This window comes from Microtus ochrogaster, unplaced genomic scaffold (assembly GCF_000317375.1).
Source record: "Microtus ochrogaster isolate Prairie Vole_2 unplaced genomic scaffold, MicOch1.0 UNK18, whole genome shotgun sequence".
In the NCBI taxonomy this organism is placed as follows: Eukaryota; Metazoa; Chordata; class Mammalia; order Rodentia; family Cricetidae; genus Microtus; species Microtus ochrogaster.
In genome coordinates this window covers 5749758-5766092 of record NW_004949116.1, presented here as the reverse complement: position 1 = coordinate 5766092, position 16335 = coordinate 5749758, and the positions used below count along the sequence as shown (strand labels likewise).

The following is a 16335-nucleotide window of genomic DNA, read 5'->3' as shown; positions in this document are numbered from 1 at the left end:
TGTGGGCAGAGCTCCAAGAGAGGAATACTCCCTTTAATTATTTCTCTTTGTTTTTCGAGACAGGTTTCCTCTGTAGCTTTGGAGCCTGTCCTGGAACTCCCTTGGTAGACCAGGCTGGCCTCGAACTCACAGAGATCCGCCTGCCTCTGCCGAGTGCTGGGATTACAGGCGTGAGCCACCACCGCCCGGCCCTGAAAGAGATTCTTAACCACAGCCAGACCTAGATAGTTTGGGGAGAAGTTGTATCACTAAGTGGAAACCAGAACAGAGGGCAGATCTCTCCAGGAGATAAGCAGGGATATTAGAATGGCCAAGGGAAAGCCAGAGGGCCAGCTTCTCCAGAGCTGGTCACAGGCCTGTGCCTTCAGGTTAGGGCAGCCTGGAGCTAGGGGGTGAAAAACAAGCCACAAAGATTCTTTTAGATCTGTTTTTTTTGTGGGGTGGACCCTACCACCCTAGGAATGAGAGTAGCCAAGAAGGATCAGAAATCTTTATTGTGTTGAAGTTCTCCAGGTCAGGAGGCCAACTAAGCTCAGCTGGGCTCCCTGCTTTGCTTCTCATAGACCCAGAACCAAGGATTACTGGCCCAGAGACTTTGCCTGAGAGGACCTGGGGAGAAAGGGCTGCAAGCTCATTTCCGCTGGTGGCAGAATCCTTTTTGTGGTTGTGGAGCTCAGGGCTTGGTTTTCTTGTAGTTTATTGACCAAGCTGCACCCGCAGTTGTTCCTATGACAAGCCACACAGCTGCAGGGAGAGGGGTGGTCCATTCCCACTTTCCCTATGGTAGGAGGAGGGACTCATCACAACCCATTGACAGCTTTCCCACACACATCTTCAGCACCTGCTTCCTGACCTCTGCAGTGTCCACACTTTGCTTCTTCACAGGTCAGTGGCAGCACCGTCTGCTCTCTGTGTTTGTGCCACGATCCTACTTGAATGGTAGATGGCAGGTACCTCATTTAAAAACATGGTTATTTGATAATATTGTACAATATGTTGTATTCACCCCTGTCCTCCAACTCCTCCCAGATCCACACCCTCTTCCTTACCCACCCAACTTTGTGTCATTTAAAAAAAAAAAACTACTCACTGAGTCCAATTTATGCTCTTGGATGTATGGCCATTCATTTGAGCATGGTCAGCCTACCAGGGACTACACCCTTGAGCCGACTCCCCCTCTCCCAGCAGCCACCAATTGCCGAAGGGGTGGGATTCTGTGCCCACCTCCCCGCCCAGTGCTTGGAGCTTGCAAAGGCCTTGTGCACATGATGTCTCAACTACTCTTGGCTCATAGATGCAGCTGCCCTGTTGTATCCAGAAAACGCTGGTTATTATGCTCTTTCCGCCCCCTCTTCTGCAAAGACCCCTGAGCCTTGGGAGGGGGTGGATGATACAGATGTCCCATTTAGGGCTAAGAATCCACAGTCTGTTATTCTCTGCACCTTCACAGTTGTGGGTCTCTGTTAATTGCCATCTGCTGAAGAAGCTTCCCTGATGAGGGTTGAGAGGTGCTCTAATCAATGTTATGATAAGTCATTAGCAATTCCTTAAATACTATGTCCCCTTAGAATGATAGTAGGTGCCCCCCACCCCAGGACCTATGACCTGTCTGGCCACAGGTTCTTGGCCTCAGTAATGATGTCAGGTATAGCTTCTATCTTACGGAACTAGCGTTAAATCTAGTCAGAAAGTGGTTGGTTACTCCCATGACATTGGTCCTGCGGTTGCACAAGTGGGCATGTCTTGCCAGGCCAGGCGTTATTGTAGCTTGCAGGGTTCACAAGTGGGTGAGACTTGTGATTCCTTTTCTCTCGGCAGCAGCATGCAAAGCACCGGCCAGCACTATGAGCGCTAACCAATAGGAATGAAGCTTCTAGGTCAGTACCAGCTTGATTTCTCCATGTTCTAGGACTCAGTTCAAGTAGCGTCTTCAGCTGTAGGGTCTCACCGTCAAGTTCTAGAAGGTAGCCATTATCACTGGCAATAGCCTATAATGTTTGGGGGAATCTATGGTACCTCACTAGCCAACCCCAAAAGATCTAACCCATTTCTAGCACTGGATTTTTTATCAGACTGTGGTATCTAGTCGGGGCCTTGTTGCCCCGTTATAGACAACGAAACTCCATTTAAACTCTTTTAGAATTATATTTATTTATTGTACGTGTGTGCATGTATGTAGGTGCATGCCTGTCAGTCAGAGGACAGCTTGTGGGAGTTTGTGTCTCCCATTCCACTATAGGCCCCAGGAATTGAAGCCAGGTTGCCATGACTGATGAAATACTCACACCTGCTGAGCCATCTTCCTGGCCCTGGTGCCTCCTATTTGATGCCTTCAGCCCAAATAGGCAGACAGCGTCATACTTAGGCACCTTATTGCATGTGTTCACTGCTCTTCCTGGTTTAATTTTAGATGTTACCTAGTGATTCGTACTGTGGAGGATGAAGACATGGGCTCTTACGCCAACGCAGGTCCACTTCTCTCCTCCATCCTCTCTGAACAGGTATAGACGCTTTTGTGGTCACATCTGTGTAAGTTACTTGCCTGATTGTGTTTATGTATTATTTACTGCTGAGTGCTATACTCTGCTGTGTCCTTCACTGTAGAATTTTTTCACTCTGGAAGTGGGATTTTTTTCATATTTTTTATTTGGTTAATTTTTTTTTGTACTCCCTCTGATTCTTTCCAAACTCTCCTGTGGAGTTAAGAAACACATGTGGGGTGGTGGTGGCGCACGCCTTTAATCCCAGCACTCGGGAGGCAGAGGCAGGCAGGTCTCTGTGAGTTAGAGGCCAGCCTAGTCTATAAGATCTAGCTCCCGGACAGGCTCCAAAGCTACAGAGAAACCCTGTCTCGAAAAACAGAAAGAAAAAAAAAAGAGAGAGAGAGAGAAAAAAACGTGATGTTTTCCCTATGGGCAAACATCCTGAGATCTATTGACTTTCATTCTTTTCCTGGGCGCTCTCGACCTTCCTCTCTCCTGCTCCATCTAGACGAGTTAAGCAACCAGTTACTAGGCCTGCCGTGCAGCTGTGGCTCAGGGCTTCCTTTGTCGCTTTCCTGCTTTCCTACCTCCTGGATCTCTCTGTTTCGTGGGTGTTTTAGCAGATGCATCTTCTGGCAGCTTCCTAACAAATGGTCAATGCAAAAGCTTCTTTGTAAGACCCTGCAGGTGCCTTCCTGGCGCCCACCCTGTTGAGTGGTGACTTGATGGACACAGGAGTCCAGATGGGAGCCATTTCCTTAGCGCGGTTTGAAAGCGTCGTTCTGTTGAGTGTTTACCGCCGTTGCTGGGAAATCGAATACTCTGCTTATTCCTAATTCTTCAAGCATGGTGTAGTATTTCACCTCTGAGAGCTTTAAAATCTGTCCCAGTGGGGAGCTGGAAAGACGGCTCAGCAGCTACCATGAACTGCTCTTGCAGAGAACTCTTGCTTAGTTCTCAGCACCCACATCTGGCAGCTCACAACTGCCTGTAACTCCAGCCTGGGGCACCTGACGCCTCTGGTCACTCATGTGCATATACCTGCACACAGACATGTGCATAATCAAATGCGATAATTACCTTTTGAGAATCTATTCTAGTGTTCCAATGTATTTCATCATATGCTCCAGGGGGTGTTACCGTTTGCTCTGTGGCTCCCTGCCCCAACTTCGTAGCTGGGGAAAATGGCCTCCTGTGGTTTCCTCAGTCTTTTTTCTTTTTCCTTTTTTTCCTCAAAACTCTTCTGTTAGCAGATATTTCCTAGACTTAGACTCTGTTTTGCTTCTTTTTCTCTATTTTCTGCCTTTTATTTTTTACAACTTTCAGATAGATGTCTTTATTTTACTTCCTAACAATTCAGGTTTTTGGGGGTGAATTTTCTGGTTTTGCTATTGTTTCTGAGCTCTCTTTTTTCTTTCCTGCAGTACCATCATGGCTCTTCTTACTGTCAATATTAGTTCTTTTTCTTAAAGTCCTTTATTTTTAAAAATATTAATTTTGGGACTGAAGAGAGGGCTCAGGGTTAATGGCTGCTCTTCCAGAGGACCTGGGTTTGATTCCCAGCATCTCCATGGTGGCTCACACTTCTGTGACTCCAGTCCTAAGGGCTCTGAGGACAGGTGCACACATGGTGCACAGACAGATGTGCAGACAAAACAACCGTACATACCAGTGAATAAAAACGTTTTAAAAGATTGTTTTTATTTATGTGTATGTTTATGCATGTCTGTCGTGTGTGTAGGGTGCCACGGAGATCAGAAGAAAGTCATATCTCCCAGAGCTGGACAAGGGGCAGTTATGAGCCACTAGCGTGGGTGTGGGGACCTGAACTTGGTCACCCTATCCCAGCCCCTCAGTATTAATTCTTAGTTCCTATTTTAAAGTTACATGTTGCTCCCTGCAGTGTCTCTACATCTAGTACTTTCCCCTGCTTGTTTTAGTCTCTCGTTTTCACATAGGAGACTGTTCTTAAACTATTGTTTTCTAAGTTCATTCCTATTTAAAAACAGAACCTTGCTGCACATGGTAGCATATGCCTTTAATCCAAGCCCCTGAGAGGCAGAAGCAGATAGGTCTCTGTGAGTCTGAGGCCAGCCTTGTCTACATAGTGGATTCCAGTACAGCTAGGGCTACATGGAGAGATCCTGTCTCAGAAAACCAAATAATAATTAATAATAATAATAGTAATAGTAATAGTAGTAGTAATAATGATGGTTGTTTATAATAATACTAAATAAAATTTTAAAAATTATGTAAAGGCCTTAAATGCCACCAGGAAGCTCTGTACAATCATTACGGTAGGTAATGCTGTAAGGACCAACTGTAATTTGAATGTGTCATAGAAGATACTACAAAACTCAGGATATGTTGGTGTGTGAAGGGAAAGGGAGGACAGTTCCAGTTCACAAACATATACACCTATGCGCATACATGCGCATGCACACCCCCCCCCCCGCGCGCACACACACACACACACACCCCACACACACTCTGTCTGTCACTGCTGCAGAGGGTCCCCAGCCGGCGTGCTTGGTGTGCGGCTGTAACGCCGAGCCTATGAACGAAATTCAGTTTGTTATAAACACTGCTCCCCTTCACTCCTCAGTGTCCTGGGGGCTGCTCTTGGATTGTTTTCCAGTGTGCTCAGCCTGTCCTTCTTCCCCTGCCATGGTGCTGTTTCCCTGGTTCCGTGAAGAGCTGCGAGGGCTTCTTGGATCTCTGAGCAGGCCTGCCGGGTCCTTCCTGAGGTTGTGTGCTGCAGACCGCCAGCCTCCCCTGAGGTGCCTGGCCCTGGGTGTGTCTAGCATGGTGTTTCCCTGGGGTGCCTGTCTCCGGGTGTGTCTAGCATGGTGTTTCCCTGGGGTGCCTGTCTCCGGGTGTGTCTAGCATGGTGTTTCCCTGGGGTGCCTGTCTCCGGGTGTGTCTAGCATGGTGTTCCCCTGGGTCTGTGCTTCTAGTTATTCTTTATCTTCTAAAGCTGTTTCAAGAAGGACAGCTGTTCTTCAGTGTGCCACGCTGTAATCATTTACCTACTTTGTGTTTATTAAGAGTAGACATGCGATACACACAGATACCCATGTCCTGCAACGCGAATATTCAAGTGCTCCAAAGGATAAACTGTCCTTTAGTTTCTCCCAGAATCATCTAAAACTACCAGTTACTTCTGTGTGTGTTGGGAGGGGCATATGTATGCCACTGGCATATATGTACAGGCCAGAGAACAGCTTGTGGGAGTAATTTCTCTCCTATCACTGTGTGGTTCCTGGGGAATTTGAACTCAGGTCATCAGGCTTAGTGGCAAGCACCTTTACCCACTGAGCCATCTTGCCGACCCATTCCTGCACACTTTCACAGACATACAAATGGACTTGACATTAAACAATGTAACAGTTTTTCTGCATGCCCTGAGCTAAGTAAAGAGTAGTGTGTAACTCTCCTAACCCTCTTTCAGGGTCCATTGCAGATAGCAGGTATCTTCAAAGGTTCTTCATTCAGATATACGCAGCTAGCTAGCCACCTGCACAAAAGCCAGCTGCGGTTCTGTGGGGGCTGGACTCAAACAGTCAGTTGATGGCAACTTCAGCCTCTTGTAAAGGGCTTTGTGCTACATCCCTGCATCTTTCTCCTCTTTTATTCTTTGTTTCTTTTCCCTACTTCCCTTCTGGAAGTATCTCCCTGGCTCTTGGTTCCCATGGCTGGTCTTAGAAGTAGTCTATCCTGGCTAAGAATTGCAATCTTCCCTGGCCTCTTATTTTGGCATTCAGATGAGTATGCTCTAAGTCTGTCCCCCTAACTGGCCTTTACGAAGCACTGAATCCAGTCATCTCTGCGTATTGTAGGACCAGGTCTAGCCTGTGGTGGACTATGTGCCCTGCCAGCCTGGTGACTTTATGAATCTTCATTTCCACAATAGAGCCACCTGATGCCAAGCCAGATTTGATCACAAAACTGAAACGGAGATCCACACCCTGGATCAAGAACCCCAATGGGCTACAGTCAGGGAGAAGTCGCTCCCTAGGTGAGTCTGGCCTCATCGAGTTCTAAACTGTACAAGCCTGGACACATGTAGCACAGGAAGCCACACTACATGAGTTCAGCCATGCTTATCCTGGACCGATGATGTTCCTAGGCCACAGGCAGACAAAGATGAATAAGGAGCTAGCCCTGTCTGAGACTGTAGAACAGTCTAGGCCGCTGGGGCAGTACAGAAGAAATAAGGTCCTCTGACAGGTAGAGGTGCTGATAGCTGTGGCCATGCTGGGGGAGGTAAATGAGAGACACTGGACAGCCATGGGATGGACCTGTCTGTCTGAGCGACCCTCTCTTCTCTCCTCCTGGGGAGCAGCAACAGCTCTGTGGCCAGTGAGAACTCCATGTTTTACTCATCCTGGTCCATAGCTCACTGGCCAATAGCCACTCTGTGTGAGTCTTAACCTCCTTTCTGAGACTCACAAGAGGATGCAGACGCTTGGATTTAACCTGGCGAAGCTTCACAAGATTGAAGTTGCCTGTTTATCTAATAATGTCTGTGGCCAAGGATGGCTGATTAAGTTCATCAGCCTCTGGTGTCTCACAGCCCTGGGGTAGCCAGTGAGTAAACAAACAAGGGTATGCTCTTTCTGTTTGGGAGCCAGGTTGGCCTTCACTCGTAGTGCTGGGAAGGGCTTGTAGAAGCTGGCATTGACCTCTAGGAGAGACTGTGTTTGGCTTCTCTGCTTTGGTGTCTTACTCAGTGCAGGTGCCTTTGCTGGTAGACCAGAGTTTGGAACAGCAAACCAAATTAATTTAATTTTTTTTCAAAGGGAAAAAGAAGACTGTGGCAGTGAGAGAAGCCGACATCCAAACCCAGGCCTCAGCTGCAGATCCCACCTCACTTCCAGCCTCCGTGGAGACATGTCCCTCTCACTGTCCTTCCAGCCTGTGTGGAGGAAAAGTGGGCGGACCTGGGAGAGTCAAGAGGACGTACAGGCCCCGTTCCATTCAGAGGTCATGGTTTGGGCAGTTCCCCTGGTTAGTATTGGACTCCAAGGAGACCAAGCTGTTCTGCTCTGTTTGCAGAGAGAGACCAACAATCCACGATAAGTCATCTCGCTTGGTCCAGGGTTACACTGGGCCTTTTAAAGTGGAAACTCTGAGATACCATGAGGTCAGTAAGGCACACAAACTGTGTGTCAACACCGTGGAGGTCGGAGGTGACAGCCCTCAGCCTACTCTCACTCCGGAGATCTCCAGCGACCTCGTGGCCAACATGGAGCACCTCTTCAATGCCGCCTACTCCATTGCCTACCACTCCAGGCCTCTGAATGACTTTGGGAAGGTCTTGCAACTCCTCCACAACACCGGCACCGCGCTATTGGGCAAGTACCGGAATCGCACTGCCTGCACACAGTTCATCAAGTATATCTCCGAGACCCTGAAGAAGGAGATCCTCAGAGACATTCGGAGCTCCCCGTGTGTGAGCCTGCTGTTGGACAGCTGCTCGGACTGCTCCGACCAGGCCTGTGTGGGGATCTACGTGCGCTACTTGAAGCAGGCGGAGGTGAAGGAGTCCTACATCACCTTGGCCCCTCTCCCCAGTGAGACAGTAGATGGGTACTTCGAGACCATCATTGCTGCCCTGGATGAGCTGGATATCCCTTTCCGGAAGCCTGGCTGGGTGGTGGGCCTGGGGACTGATGGGTCTGCCACGCTGAGCCACAAGGGAGGCCTTGTGGGAAAGCTCCAGGAGATCATCCCTCAGATGCTGCCTGTGCGCAGTATCACCCACCAGCTGCCTGTGGCCGTGCTGGATGCTTGTGGGAGCATCCCTCTGGTGAGGAGGTGCGATCGGCACATCCGGACTGTCTTCAAGTTTTATCAGTCCTCCAGCAAGAGGCTCGGTGAGCTTCAGCGCAGCGCTGGTCCCCTGGAGCAGGAGATCATCCGTCTGAAAGACTTGACCGCTATCAGGTGGGTGGCCAGCCAAAGGCACACTCTGGACATGCTCATCGGGAGCTGGCCCGCCCTGGCTAGGCACCTTCAGAGTGTGGCGGAGGCTGGGGGCCAGACTGGCCAGAGAGCCAAGGGCATGCTGAAGCAGATAAAGGGCTTCCATTTCATCAAGTTCTGTCACTTCCTTTTGGATTTCCTGAGCATCTACGGGCCTCTGTCTGAGGTCTGCCGGAAGGAGTTAGCGTTGGTCACAGAAGTGAATTCTACCCTGGGGCATGCCTATGTGGCCTTGGAGAGTCTCTGCCAACAGGCGGGGCCTAAAGAAGAAGAGTTCAATGCCAGCTTCCAGGATGGGCAGTTCCATGGCATCTTCCTGGACAGAGTGGAGATGGCAGAGCTGTGGTTCCAGGCAGACAGAGAGAGAACAATCCTGACTGGGATCCAGTATCTCCAGCAGAGGTTTGATGCAGACCGCCCCGCACTGCTCAAGAACATGGAGGTGTTAGACACCACAGCCTGGCCCTAAGGGGTCGAACTGGCCTGCTTTGGGAATGGTGACATTCTCAGCCTTGCCAGGCATTTTGAACTCTCCCTCCCCATGGGGTACAGTGAGGAAGTGCTGCTGGAGGAGTGGCTGAGCTTGAAGGCAGCTACCCAGAACCTTCCATTCTCTGTGCTGTGTAAGAACGCCCTGACTCAGCACTGCCGATTCCCTCTCCTGAGCAAGCTCCTGGCTGTGGTGGTCAGCGTGCCCATCTCCACCTCCTGCTGTGAACGAGGATTCAAGGCCTTGCACAGGATCAGAACCGAGGAGAGGACCAAGCTCTCCAGTGAGGTGCTCAACACGCTCATGATGACAGCTGTGAATGGCGTGGCAGTGGCTGAGTATGACCCCCAGCCAGCCATCCAGCACTGGTACCTGACCTCTTCGGGACGACGCTTCAGCCACAGCTATGCCTGTGCCCAGGCGCCTGCCCGCTCCCGTGCCAGTGAGTACACACCGCCATTAGCGTGGGCACCAAAGAGGATTCCCACATGTTCCCAGTCACATGCTGAGCCAGGGGCTGAACAAGTCAGCCCACAGAGGAGGGACCGATGGAGCGCTGCAGGGTGCCCAGCCACCTGCAGGGAGGAGCTGGAGGCAGGAGAACTATCCTGAAGGGGTATGTGACCTAGCTAGAGGGAGCCCGTGCTCAAGACCATGACAGCAGGGGTGGTGCCACGGGCAGTTTGGAGTGACCTGCCCCAGCTGTGGGCCTAGCTCCTCTGCAAGCCAGTGTCCTGGTGCTGGCATGTTCACCCAGGAATTAGCATACAATGGTCTGGCCAGTAGAGCACTTGGCGCTAAGATGATGCCCCCTGCTGGAAATGAAATTCAAGGGCTGGAGGTATCGGGCAGGGGTGGTTTCATCTTCTAAATTGGGTTGGGTTGGCTTTGGGCCAGGCAGTGGGGTTTCAGGAGAGACTACGGCAGTGAGGGTCGGGGTGGCTGTGAGGGATGTGTGTGGAGAGGTAGTTCATTTGGGGTTGTGGGAACCCCTGGAGCAGGGAAGCCTGAAAACATGGGGGAGCCTCTGTCAGCCACCAGCCAGAGGGTGGGGTTGTATTCCATTACAGGACAAAGTACTGACAGCCGAATTGGAAATCCCCCTCCTCCTGTCCTGGAGACCAAAGCCTGTGCTCTCCACAGGGCCGCTTTTCCAGCCCGTCACCTCCTACTCGTCCCACTGCTTTTTTTTTTTTTTTTGCCTCTGAGCCTGGCCTGTGGTCATTGTTAGTGATTTGAATATGAGGGGAGGCTTTGTGGCCAGACTGATGATCCTGGCACCCTGTATGGACAGGAACTAGGTGTATCTCCTTCTGTGTGATAACAAAGAATGACCTCATTGAGTCTGCCCCTGTAGTGAGGTGAGGGAGGAAAAGCTTTCCTCTCTGTGGGATTGGGAAGACTGGTACCCATGAGGAAGCAAATGGAGACACTAGCAAACTGTGTGTAGCCGGCCTCGTGAACATTCAGGCCCGACAATTCCTTGCAGTGGGCACCAATGCAGTAGATGCTTGCAGGTCCCTGGCCTCTAACCATTATTTTCCTTCTGGAATACCAGCACCTGCATCCCAGTTGTGACAACCAAAAGAATCTCTGGGCATTTCCAGGTGTTTCCTGAGGATAAAGCCCCAACCCAATCCTTTGCCCCTGGGCGGGGGCAGGGGGAGAGGGTCGACACCAGAGCGGGCAGGCGGGTACTGTGGGTTGCAGTGCTGGCCTGACTGGTCTGTGCTGAAGGTCACTTTCACCAAACTTAGACATACAGTAGGGAAGACATCTGTCCTCTGCTCAGTGTGTTCATCCTTGTCTCCTCCACAGATACGGGGCTCAGGAAGAAGGATATTCCTCTCTATAAGGAGGAATCCATGGTCCAGAAGACATCCATCACATTATATGGGGAGCCATGAGGTTCAGAAGGATCGCATACAAACCTGGACCCTATACCATCTCAAAAGCCCTGTGGTTCTGAAGAGCAGCCTAGACACAGCTTTTGGGAACCCTTGATCATGGAGAGAGACTCTCTGAAGATCCTAGGCTGTCCTGGTTGGATACTTCATGGGCCCAGAATGTGGGCAGGAACAAAGGGTTGAAGGGGACAAGGCTTTCAAGGTGCCACGGTGACTCTCAGTGCAAAAGCATGCCCGAGAGGCACTTACCTCAAGTCTGTTTTTTCCAAGGAATCCTGCCGTGAGAGGGTTCACCCCACACATTCTGGTGGCAGAGGACTTTCCTGAAGTGGGAGAGTGGGGCTGACGGGAGAGGAGCAGCCCAGCTCTCCGCATCCCTGGCGTGAATAGGAGGTTGCCTCTGGGGAAGGCCACTTTGGTGTGGAAATGACTGTGGTCCAGAGACCTTGGCCTGCTGCAGGAGCCCCAAGGATTGGCCTTTCTGGACCACTGCAGAGGCTCACGTAGTAGAATCCAGGAGACCCTACCCCTCAAGGGCTGCCTTTGACACACACCAGCACCTGTAGCCACAGCTCCTGCACAGTGAGACATGCTCCCTCTGAAGGAACCCCGTGTTCCCTCCCCACCTCTCAACCCTTGGAAGTTTCCTGAGGAGTACACAAGAGGTGGGAGGTGGGAGATGTGGAATCCCGGCCAACTTTTCTGCAGATAATGTGCCTATGGTTAATCCCTTCCTCTTCTGTGCCTCAGTTCACTCCTCATGTGGTTGTCACAAAGAATCCAAGCACCTGTTGGCTCCCTGTAGCTATAGCAGTCGTCAGTGGGAACCTCAAAGTCCTGAGGTTCTAGAGCACTGAGTCTAGAGCACTGAGCTGCTCCTACCTGCTCTTGTCCTTAGTGGTAAAGGCATCTGCTTTGCCACAGGAGGTAGAAGCACTGTCCACAGGACAGGTACACCCATCCTTCTGCAGAATGCCCTGCAGACTGCTTCAAACGCAAGCCCCAGGGCTTGTCAAATGTGCCTCATTCTGGACGAGTAGAACCCTACTCCCGACACCAGTTCAGTAGCTGTATCTTCCCCAGCACCTTTATGGGTATCCTCTGGCTTTAAAGCCACCTCCCCTCCCACAGAAGGACCTCCACATTTTCCCTTCTATTGTGAATTCCAGGGCAGCCTGACCTTGCAGGCTCAGTGGTTGCCTGTTTGGTTAGGATGATCTGTCTAGGTTCTGTCTTTTAGCTCCAGGTTGGAGAATTGCCTAATGGATGGGCTCCTTGCCTCTGTCTCCTGCTCGTTTTAAAAAGACAGGAGCCTTGCTTGTTGCCTGTCTACTGCAGGCCCTGCTCTGTGTCATAGGCACACAGCCTCTGACCATGCCACCCGCCCACTCTTTTCAGCAGGTGCTGCACCCAGCGCTTCAGCACTAGCCAACCCCATGGCTCTCAGCCTCAGCACTAAGCCTTGGTGTTTTTCCCACTCCAGAACAACCCCCCCCCATCCAACCTGGGGGCTTGGGGAAAGGGGGCAGGCAGGCCTTTGGCTCCAGGTCAAGGAGGTGGCCGGAGCAGTGTTTTCAGAGTCCAGGGATTTGCCAGGCCAGGGTTGAAGGAAAGGTCTCCATCCACATGGTTCACTTTTTCTATAACACCTTTCCTTTGACAACCCCTCAGCAAGACGCCAGTCCTGTCAGTGATGGAGACATACTCCCTGGAGTGAGGTTTTAGGAGCTGAGGTGGCTACCCTGTCCTCCATACCACACCCCAAGGTCACCTCCTGATGTTTTCTTCAGATAGAACAGGGGTCTCCTTGGAGCAGGGTGTTTCTAGAGTAAGTTTACCCAGAAACATTGGGTGGCCACCATGCAAAGAACAGGCTACTAGCCTAGGTCTTTGTCTTACTCAAGTTTTCTGACCTTGAAGAAGAGAAGGTCCTTCCCAGTGCCCCCTTGTTAGCTGAAGACAAAGAAACGATATTCTTGCGTAGTCCCTCAAAGGGGACACACGGTGAGCATGCCCACCTTGCAGCCTTTGCCCAGGCTGCTCCTGTTTGGCTCTTAGGGATGGCTGCGTTTCTCTGGGAACTCTGGGTTTTGTCTCGGGGGGAAACAAGTGAAAGGGTGTTGTCAGGAAGAGGAGGCACTGCCCATTTGGTCTCAGCCCTGGCCTTCTTCCTTGCCTTTTCCCACGCTTAACACTCCCACCCCACCCCACCTGTCTGTCTGTCCCTAGGTAAAGGAGGTTGGCCTTGAACTCCTAGAGATCCCCACGCCTCTGCCTCCCAGAGCTGGGATTCAAGGTGTGCACCACCTCCCCTGCCCCTGCCTGTTCTCTTGCCAGCATGTGTCTGGCGCTTATCCCTCCCCTGCCCTGATAACTGGTGCTCACTGGGACTGCTGTGCCAAGCAGCCAGCATTGTACTCAGCACTTTGATTTCAGTAGCCATAGAGATTCAGGCAGTGAGGAAGCTCAGCCCTGGCCAGCTGAACACAGGAGACTGTAGCCACCTCAGACCTTGTACCACAAAGGGCAAGTCCCTAGTGTGCTAAGTGTGGTCAGGACTGTGGAGGTCACCAGTTCCCCCAGACGGGCATCTGTGTAGCCAGGAACAGGGTGACTGGTCTGGGATTCTCTGGGCTCCTGGTTTCAAGGAGGTGCAAATTAGGTTAAAAAAACCTTGTTCAAGACTTAACTTCTATTATTTGAATAAAGCAGAATTTCCTTTTTTGCTGTCTTTGGATGTCCTTCCTCTGAGTCCTGAGTGAGCTGAGAGGTTCTGCCTGAGTGAGAAGATGGGGACAGAATGAAGCGCAGCGTGAATTGTCATCAAGTGCCCCATGTTCACCGTTGCTCAGCACATCATAGATATCAGAGGCTTTCATCCAAAAGCCGGGCTTTCAGGGGAAATTACCCGTTTTCACCAGCAATGCCGAAACTGTAACACTACCCAAAAGAGGAAATCACCCGTTTTCCCCAGCAATGCCCAAACCGTGACACTACCCAACAGAAATCTCAAGGAACTGTTTCAGGATGCCTTCTGCAGCCCTGCTCAGTGGTCATGTGGCCTCCTAGCCCTCCTGGCAGGATGGAGCAAAGTGGCACAGGTGCTGAGATACCACCAGATCTCTGCCAGGAGATTCAGTCATACCTTATCTGCATGTGTGGTTTTCAGTGGTACTAGTGAGCCACTGGAAGCAACACGCAGGTGACTGTTTCTGGGCTAGAACTCTGCAGCTACAAGTTAGGAAAGGCAGCCCACAGACTCCTCCCTGGCCTTCCATGGAGGAGGAAGAGTGTAGCCTAGAAATGGACTGCCATAGGCTTCTCCACTGGCATGAGCCTTGCATGTCTTAGCAGGAAAGCTCCCAGGGAAGGCAGCACCTGCCAGGCAGCAAGACAGCCTCTTTAAGGAACATGCTGGAAGGTGAGGCAGAGACCTGGGCCCTGCTCTGCCTCTGCTTTCTCCCAGTGTGGGGGAGATCCAGGGTGCAGCTGCCTGCTACCCTGAACCTTGCAAGTGTCATTGCCCCTGTTGCTCCAGGGCAGACCCTCTTCAGTATGGGTCTCCCCATGGATCAACACAATCTTCAGACACCGGAACTTTCCTGTGTTAGTACAGCTGCTGGGCCTCTCGGCTCTTTGAATGCTGCCTCTGTCCATAACTCTTGGCACCCTCGGCACCCAAAGGTACTGAGGTGCCCCGAAGAATGGATGCCTTTAGCCCTTTTCCATCAACAAGACGGCTGCCAGAGGCCCCTGTGCAGATGTGCATCTGATTAGAGCCCATCTGCCCCTAGTATGACAGAAAGAGTGAGGCACGATGACACATGCCTGTAATCACAGATGAGAGTTGAAGGCTAACTTGGGCTATGTAGACTGTGTCTCAAACAGCACAAGAGGAATTACTGCAACAGAAGTGCTTTATGGTTCGTAGCTCTGCATGGGGACTAGGCATCTGCCATAGCTATAATGCTGCCCACATTTGTGGGACAGAGGCCTCCCAGAGTAGTTTGCTAGTGTTTCGTGTGGTCCTGGTCCACACTCAGGCTCCATGGGACTAGGGGGAGAGGAGATACTACCTGTGTTTTGGGTATGTACACCCCATATTTCTAGAGCTTCCTGTGCTTTCAGAGGTCCCTTTGGATTAGATGGAAGGCCTCTGTGTCATGTGTCACAGTGGCCACATCTGTGTAGCTCTTGAAATTCTTATCATAGTAGCTCGGGATGACCAGCTTTTCCCACGTCCTAAGGAACCCAGGGTCAAATTTGGCCTGGCGACTTTCAACCCCCAGAATCATTAGCGACATTAGTTGCCTCTATGATTATCTAGACGCTTCTCTAGTATGGCTGTCAAGCTCTGTGAGAAGTCAGTGCAACTGTGATCTCACCAGGGTAACACAGACACTTTTCTTTAGCATCCCCTTCTTGTAGTCACAGGACCTCTTCAGGAAGCAGCAGCATCCTGAAGAGGGCACAGAAAAGTGTGGCTCAGCATCCTGACTCACAGAAGTGACCTCATGGTGCTAAGAACACCAAGGTTGGGGCTGGAGAGATGGCTCAGAAGTTAAGAGCACTGGCTGCTCTTCCAGTGACCACATGGTGGCTCACAACCATCTGTAATGAGATCTGGAGCTCTCCTCCAGCAGACATGCAGGCAGAGTACTATATACATAATTAATAAAATTTTTTTAACAATTCAAACAAAACAAAACACCAAAGTTCTGGAGGGCAGAGGGCTAATGCTCCCTGCTGTCATTCTGTCAGCTTGGTCTAGAGTCACCTAGGAAACAAATCTCTGCACATGTCTATATTGGTTTAATTGAGCTGGAAGACCCAACTTAAATATGGGTAGCTGTTGTAATAGGAGCAGCGGGGCTGCGTCCCCAGCACCCTGGCAGCCTGCTAGCTTATGCCCCGAAATAATTACACGGACACTGTATTCTTTTAAACACTGCTTGGCCCATTAGCTCTAGCCCTTACTGGCTAATTCTGATATCCTATCAAGCCATCTCTAATAAACTGTGTAGCACCAGTCTTACCGGGAAGATTCTAGCCTACGTCCATCCTGGGTCGGAGCTTCATCACGTGTGCCTCAGAGAGCAGAGCTATCACGTCTGCCCGAGGAGAGGGGAGCATGGTGTCGTCTCTGAGCTCACTTCCTCTTCCTCCCAGCATTCTGTTCTGTTAACTCCACCCACCTATGTTCTCACCAATAAAATGCGCCAAGGCAGTTTCTTTATTTTTTAACCAATGACCTTCCTCCATCAGGTAGCACCATCCTGTGGGTTAGGAATCCCAGCCTGAAGTGAACATAAAGCAAGCTGAGTCCCAGCATTCATCTCTTGCCTATGGATGCAGAGAGACCAGCTGCCCCATGCTCCTGCCACTGTGTCTTCCCCATCCTGGAGAAATGTGAACCCAAATAGACCCTTCCTTCCTCCTTCCTCCTCCCTCCACCCTCCCTCCTTCC

The 16335-nt window shown here is 50.9% G+C and overlaps 2 protein-coding genes across 2 annotated transcripts in view; both read left to right on the top strand.

The window, feature by feature from the left end:
- Positions 1–8940, top strand: part of LOC113455436 (zinc finger protein 862-like) — a 26075-nt gene extending 17135 nt beyond the window's left edge. Inside the window, exons 4-5 of the mRNA XM_026789388.1 lie at positions 6397–6501; positions 7286–8940. Of these exons, the coding sequence (XP_026645189.1) occupies positions 6397–6501; positions 7286–8940 (1760 nt within the window). The remainder of the gene's footprint in view (positions 1–6396; positions 6502–7285) is intronic.
- Positions 8923–13100, top strand: LOC101999390 (zinc finger protein 862). Its single transcript, XM_026789369.1, has 2 exons — positions 8923–9403; positions 10780–13100. Exons 1-2 carry the CDS (start codon positions 9013–9015, stop codon positions 10866–10868), a joined length of 480 nt encoding a protein of 159 aa, XP_026645170.1. The 5' UTR covers positions 8923–9012; the 3' UTR covers positions 10869–13100.
- The last annotated feature ends 3235 nt before the right edge of the window (positions 13101–16335 follow it).

Coding starts and splice junctions, on each gene's coding strand:
- LOC101999390 (XM_026789369.1), top strand. CDS start 9,013: ATGGGGTACAGTGAGGAAGTGCTGCTGGAGGAGTGGCTGAGCTTGAAG. Junction 9,404..10,779: donor GCCTGCCCGCTCCCGTGCCA/GTGAGTACACAC, acceptor TCTCCTCCACAG/ATACGGGGCTCAGGAAGAAG.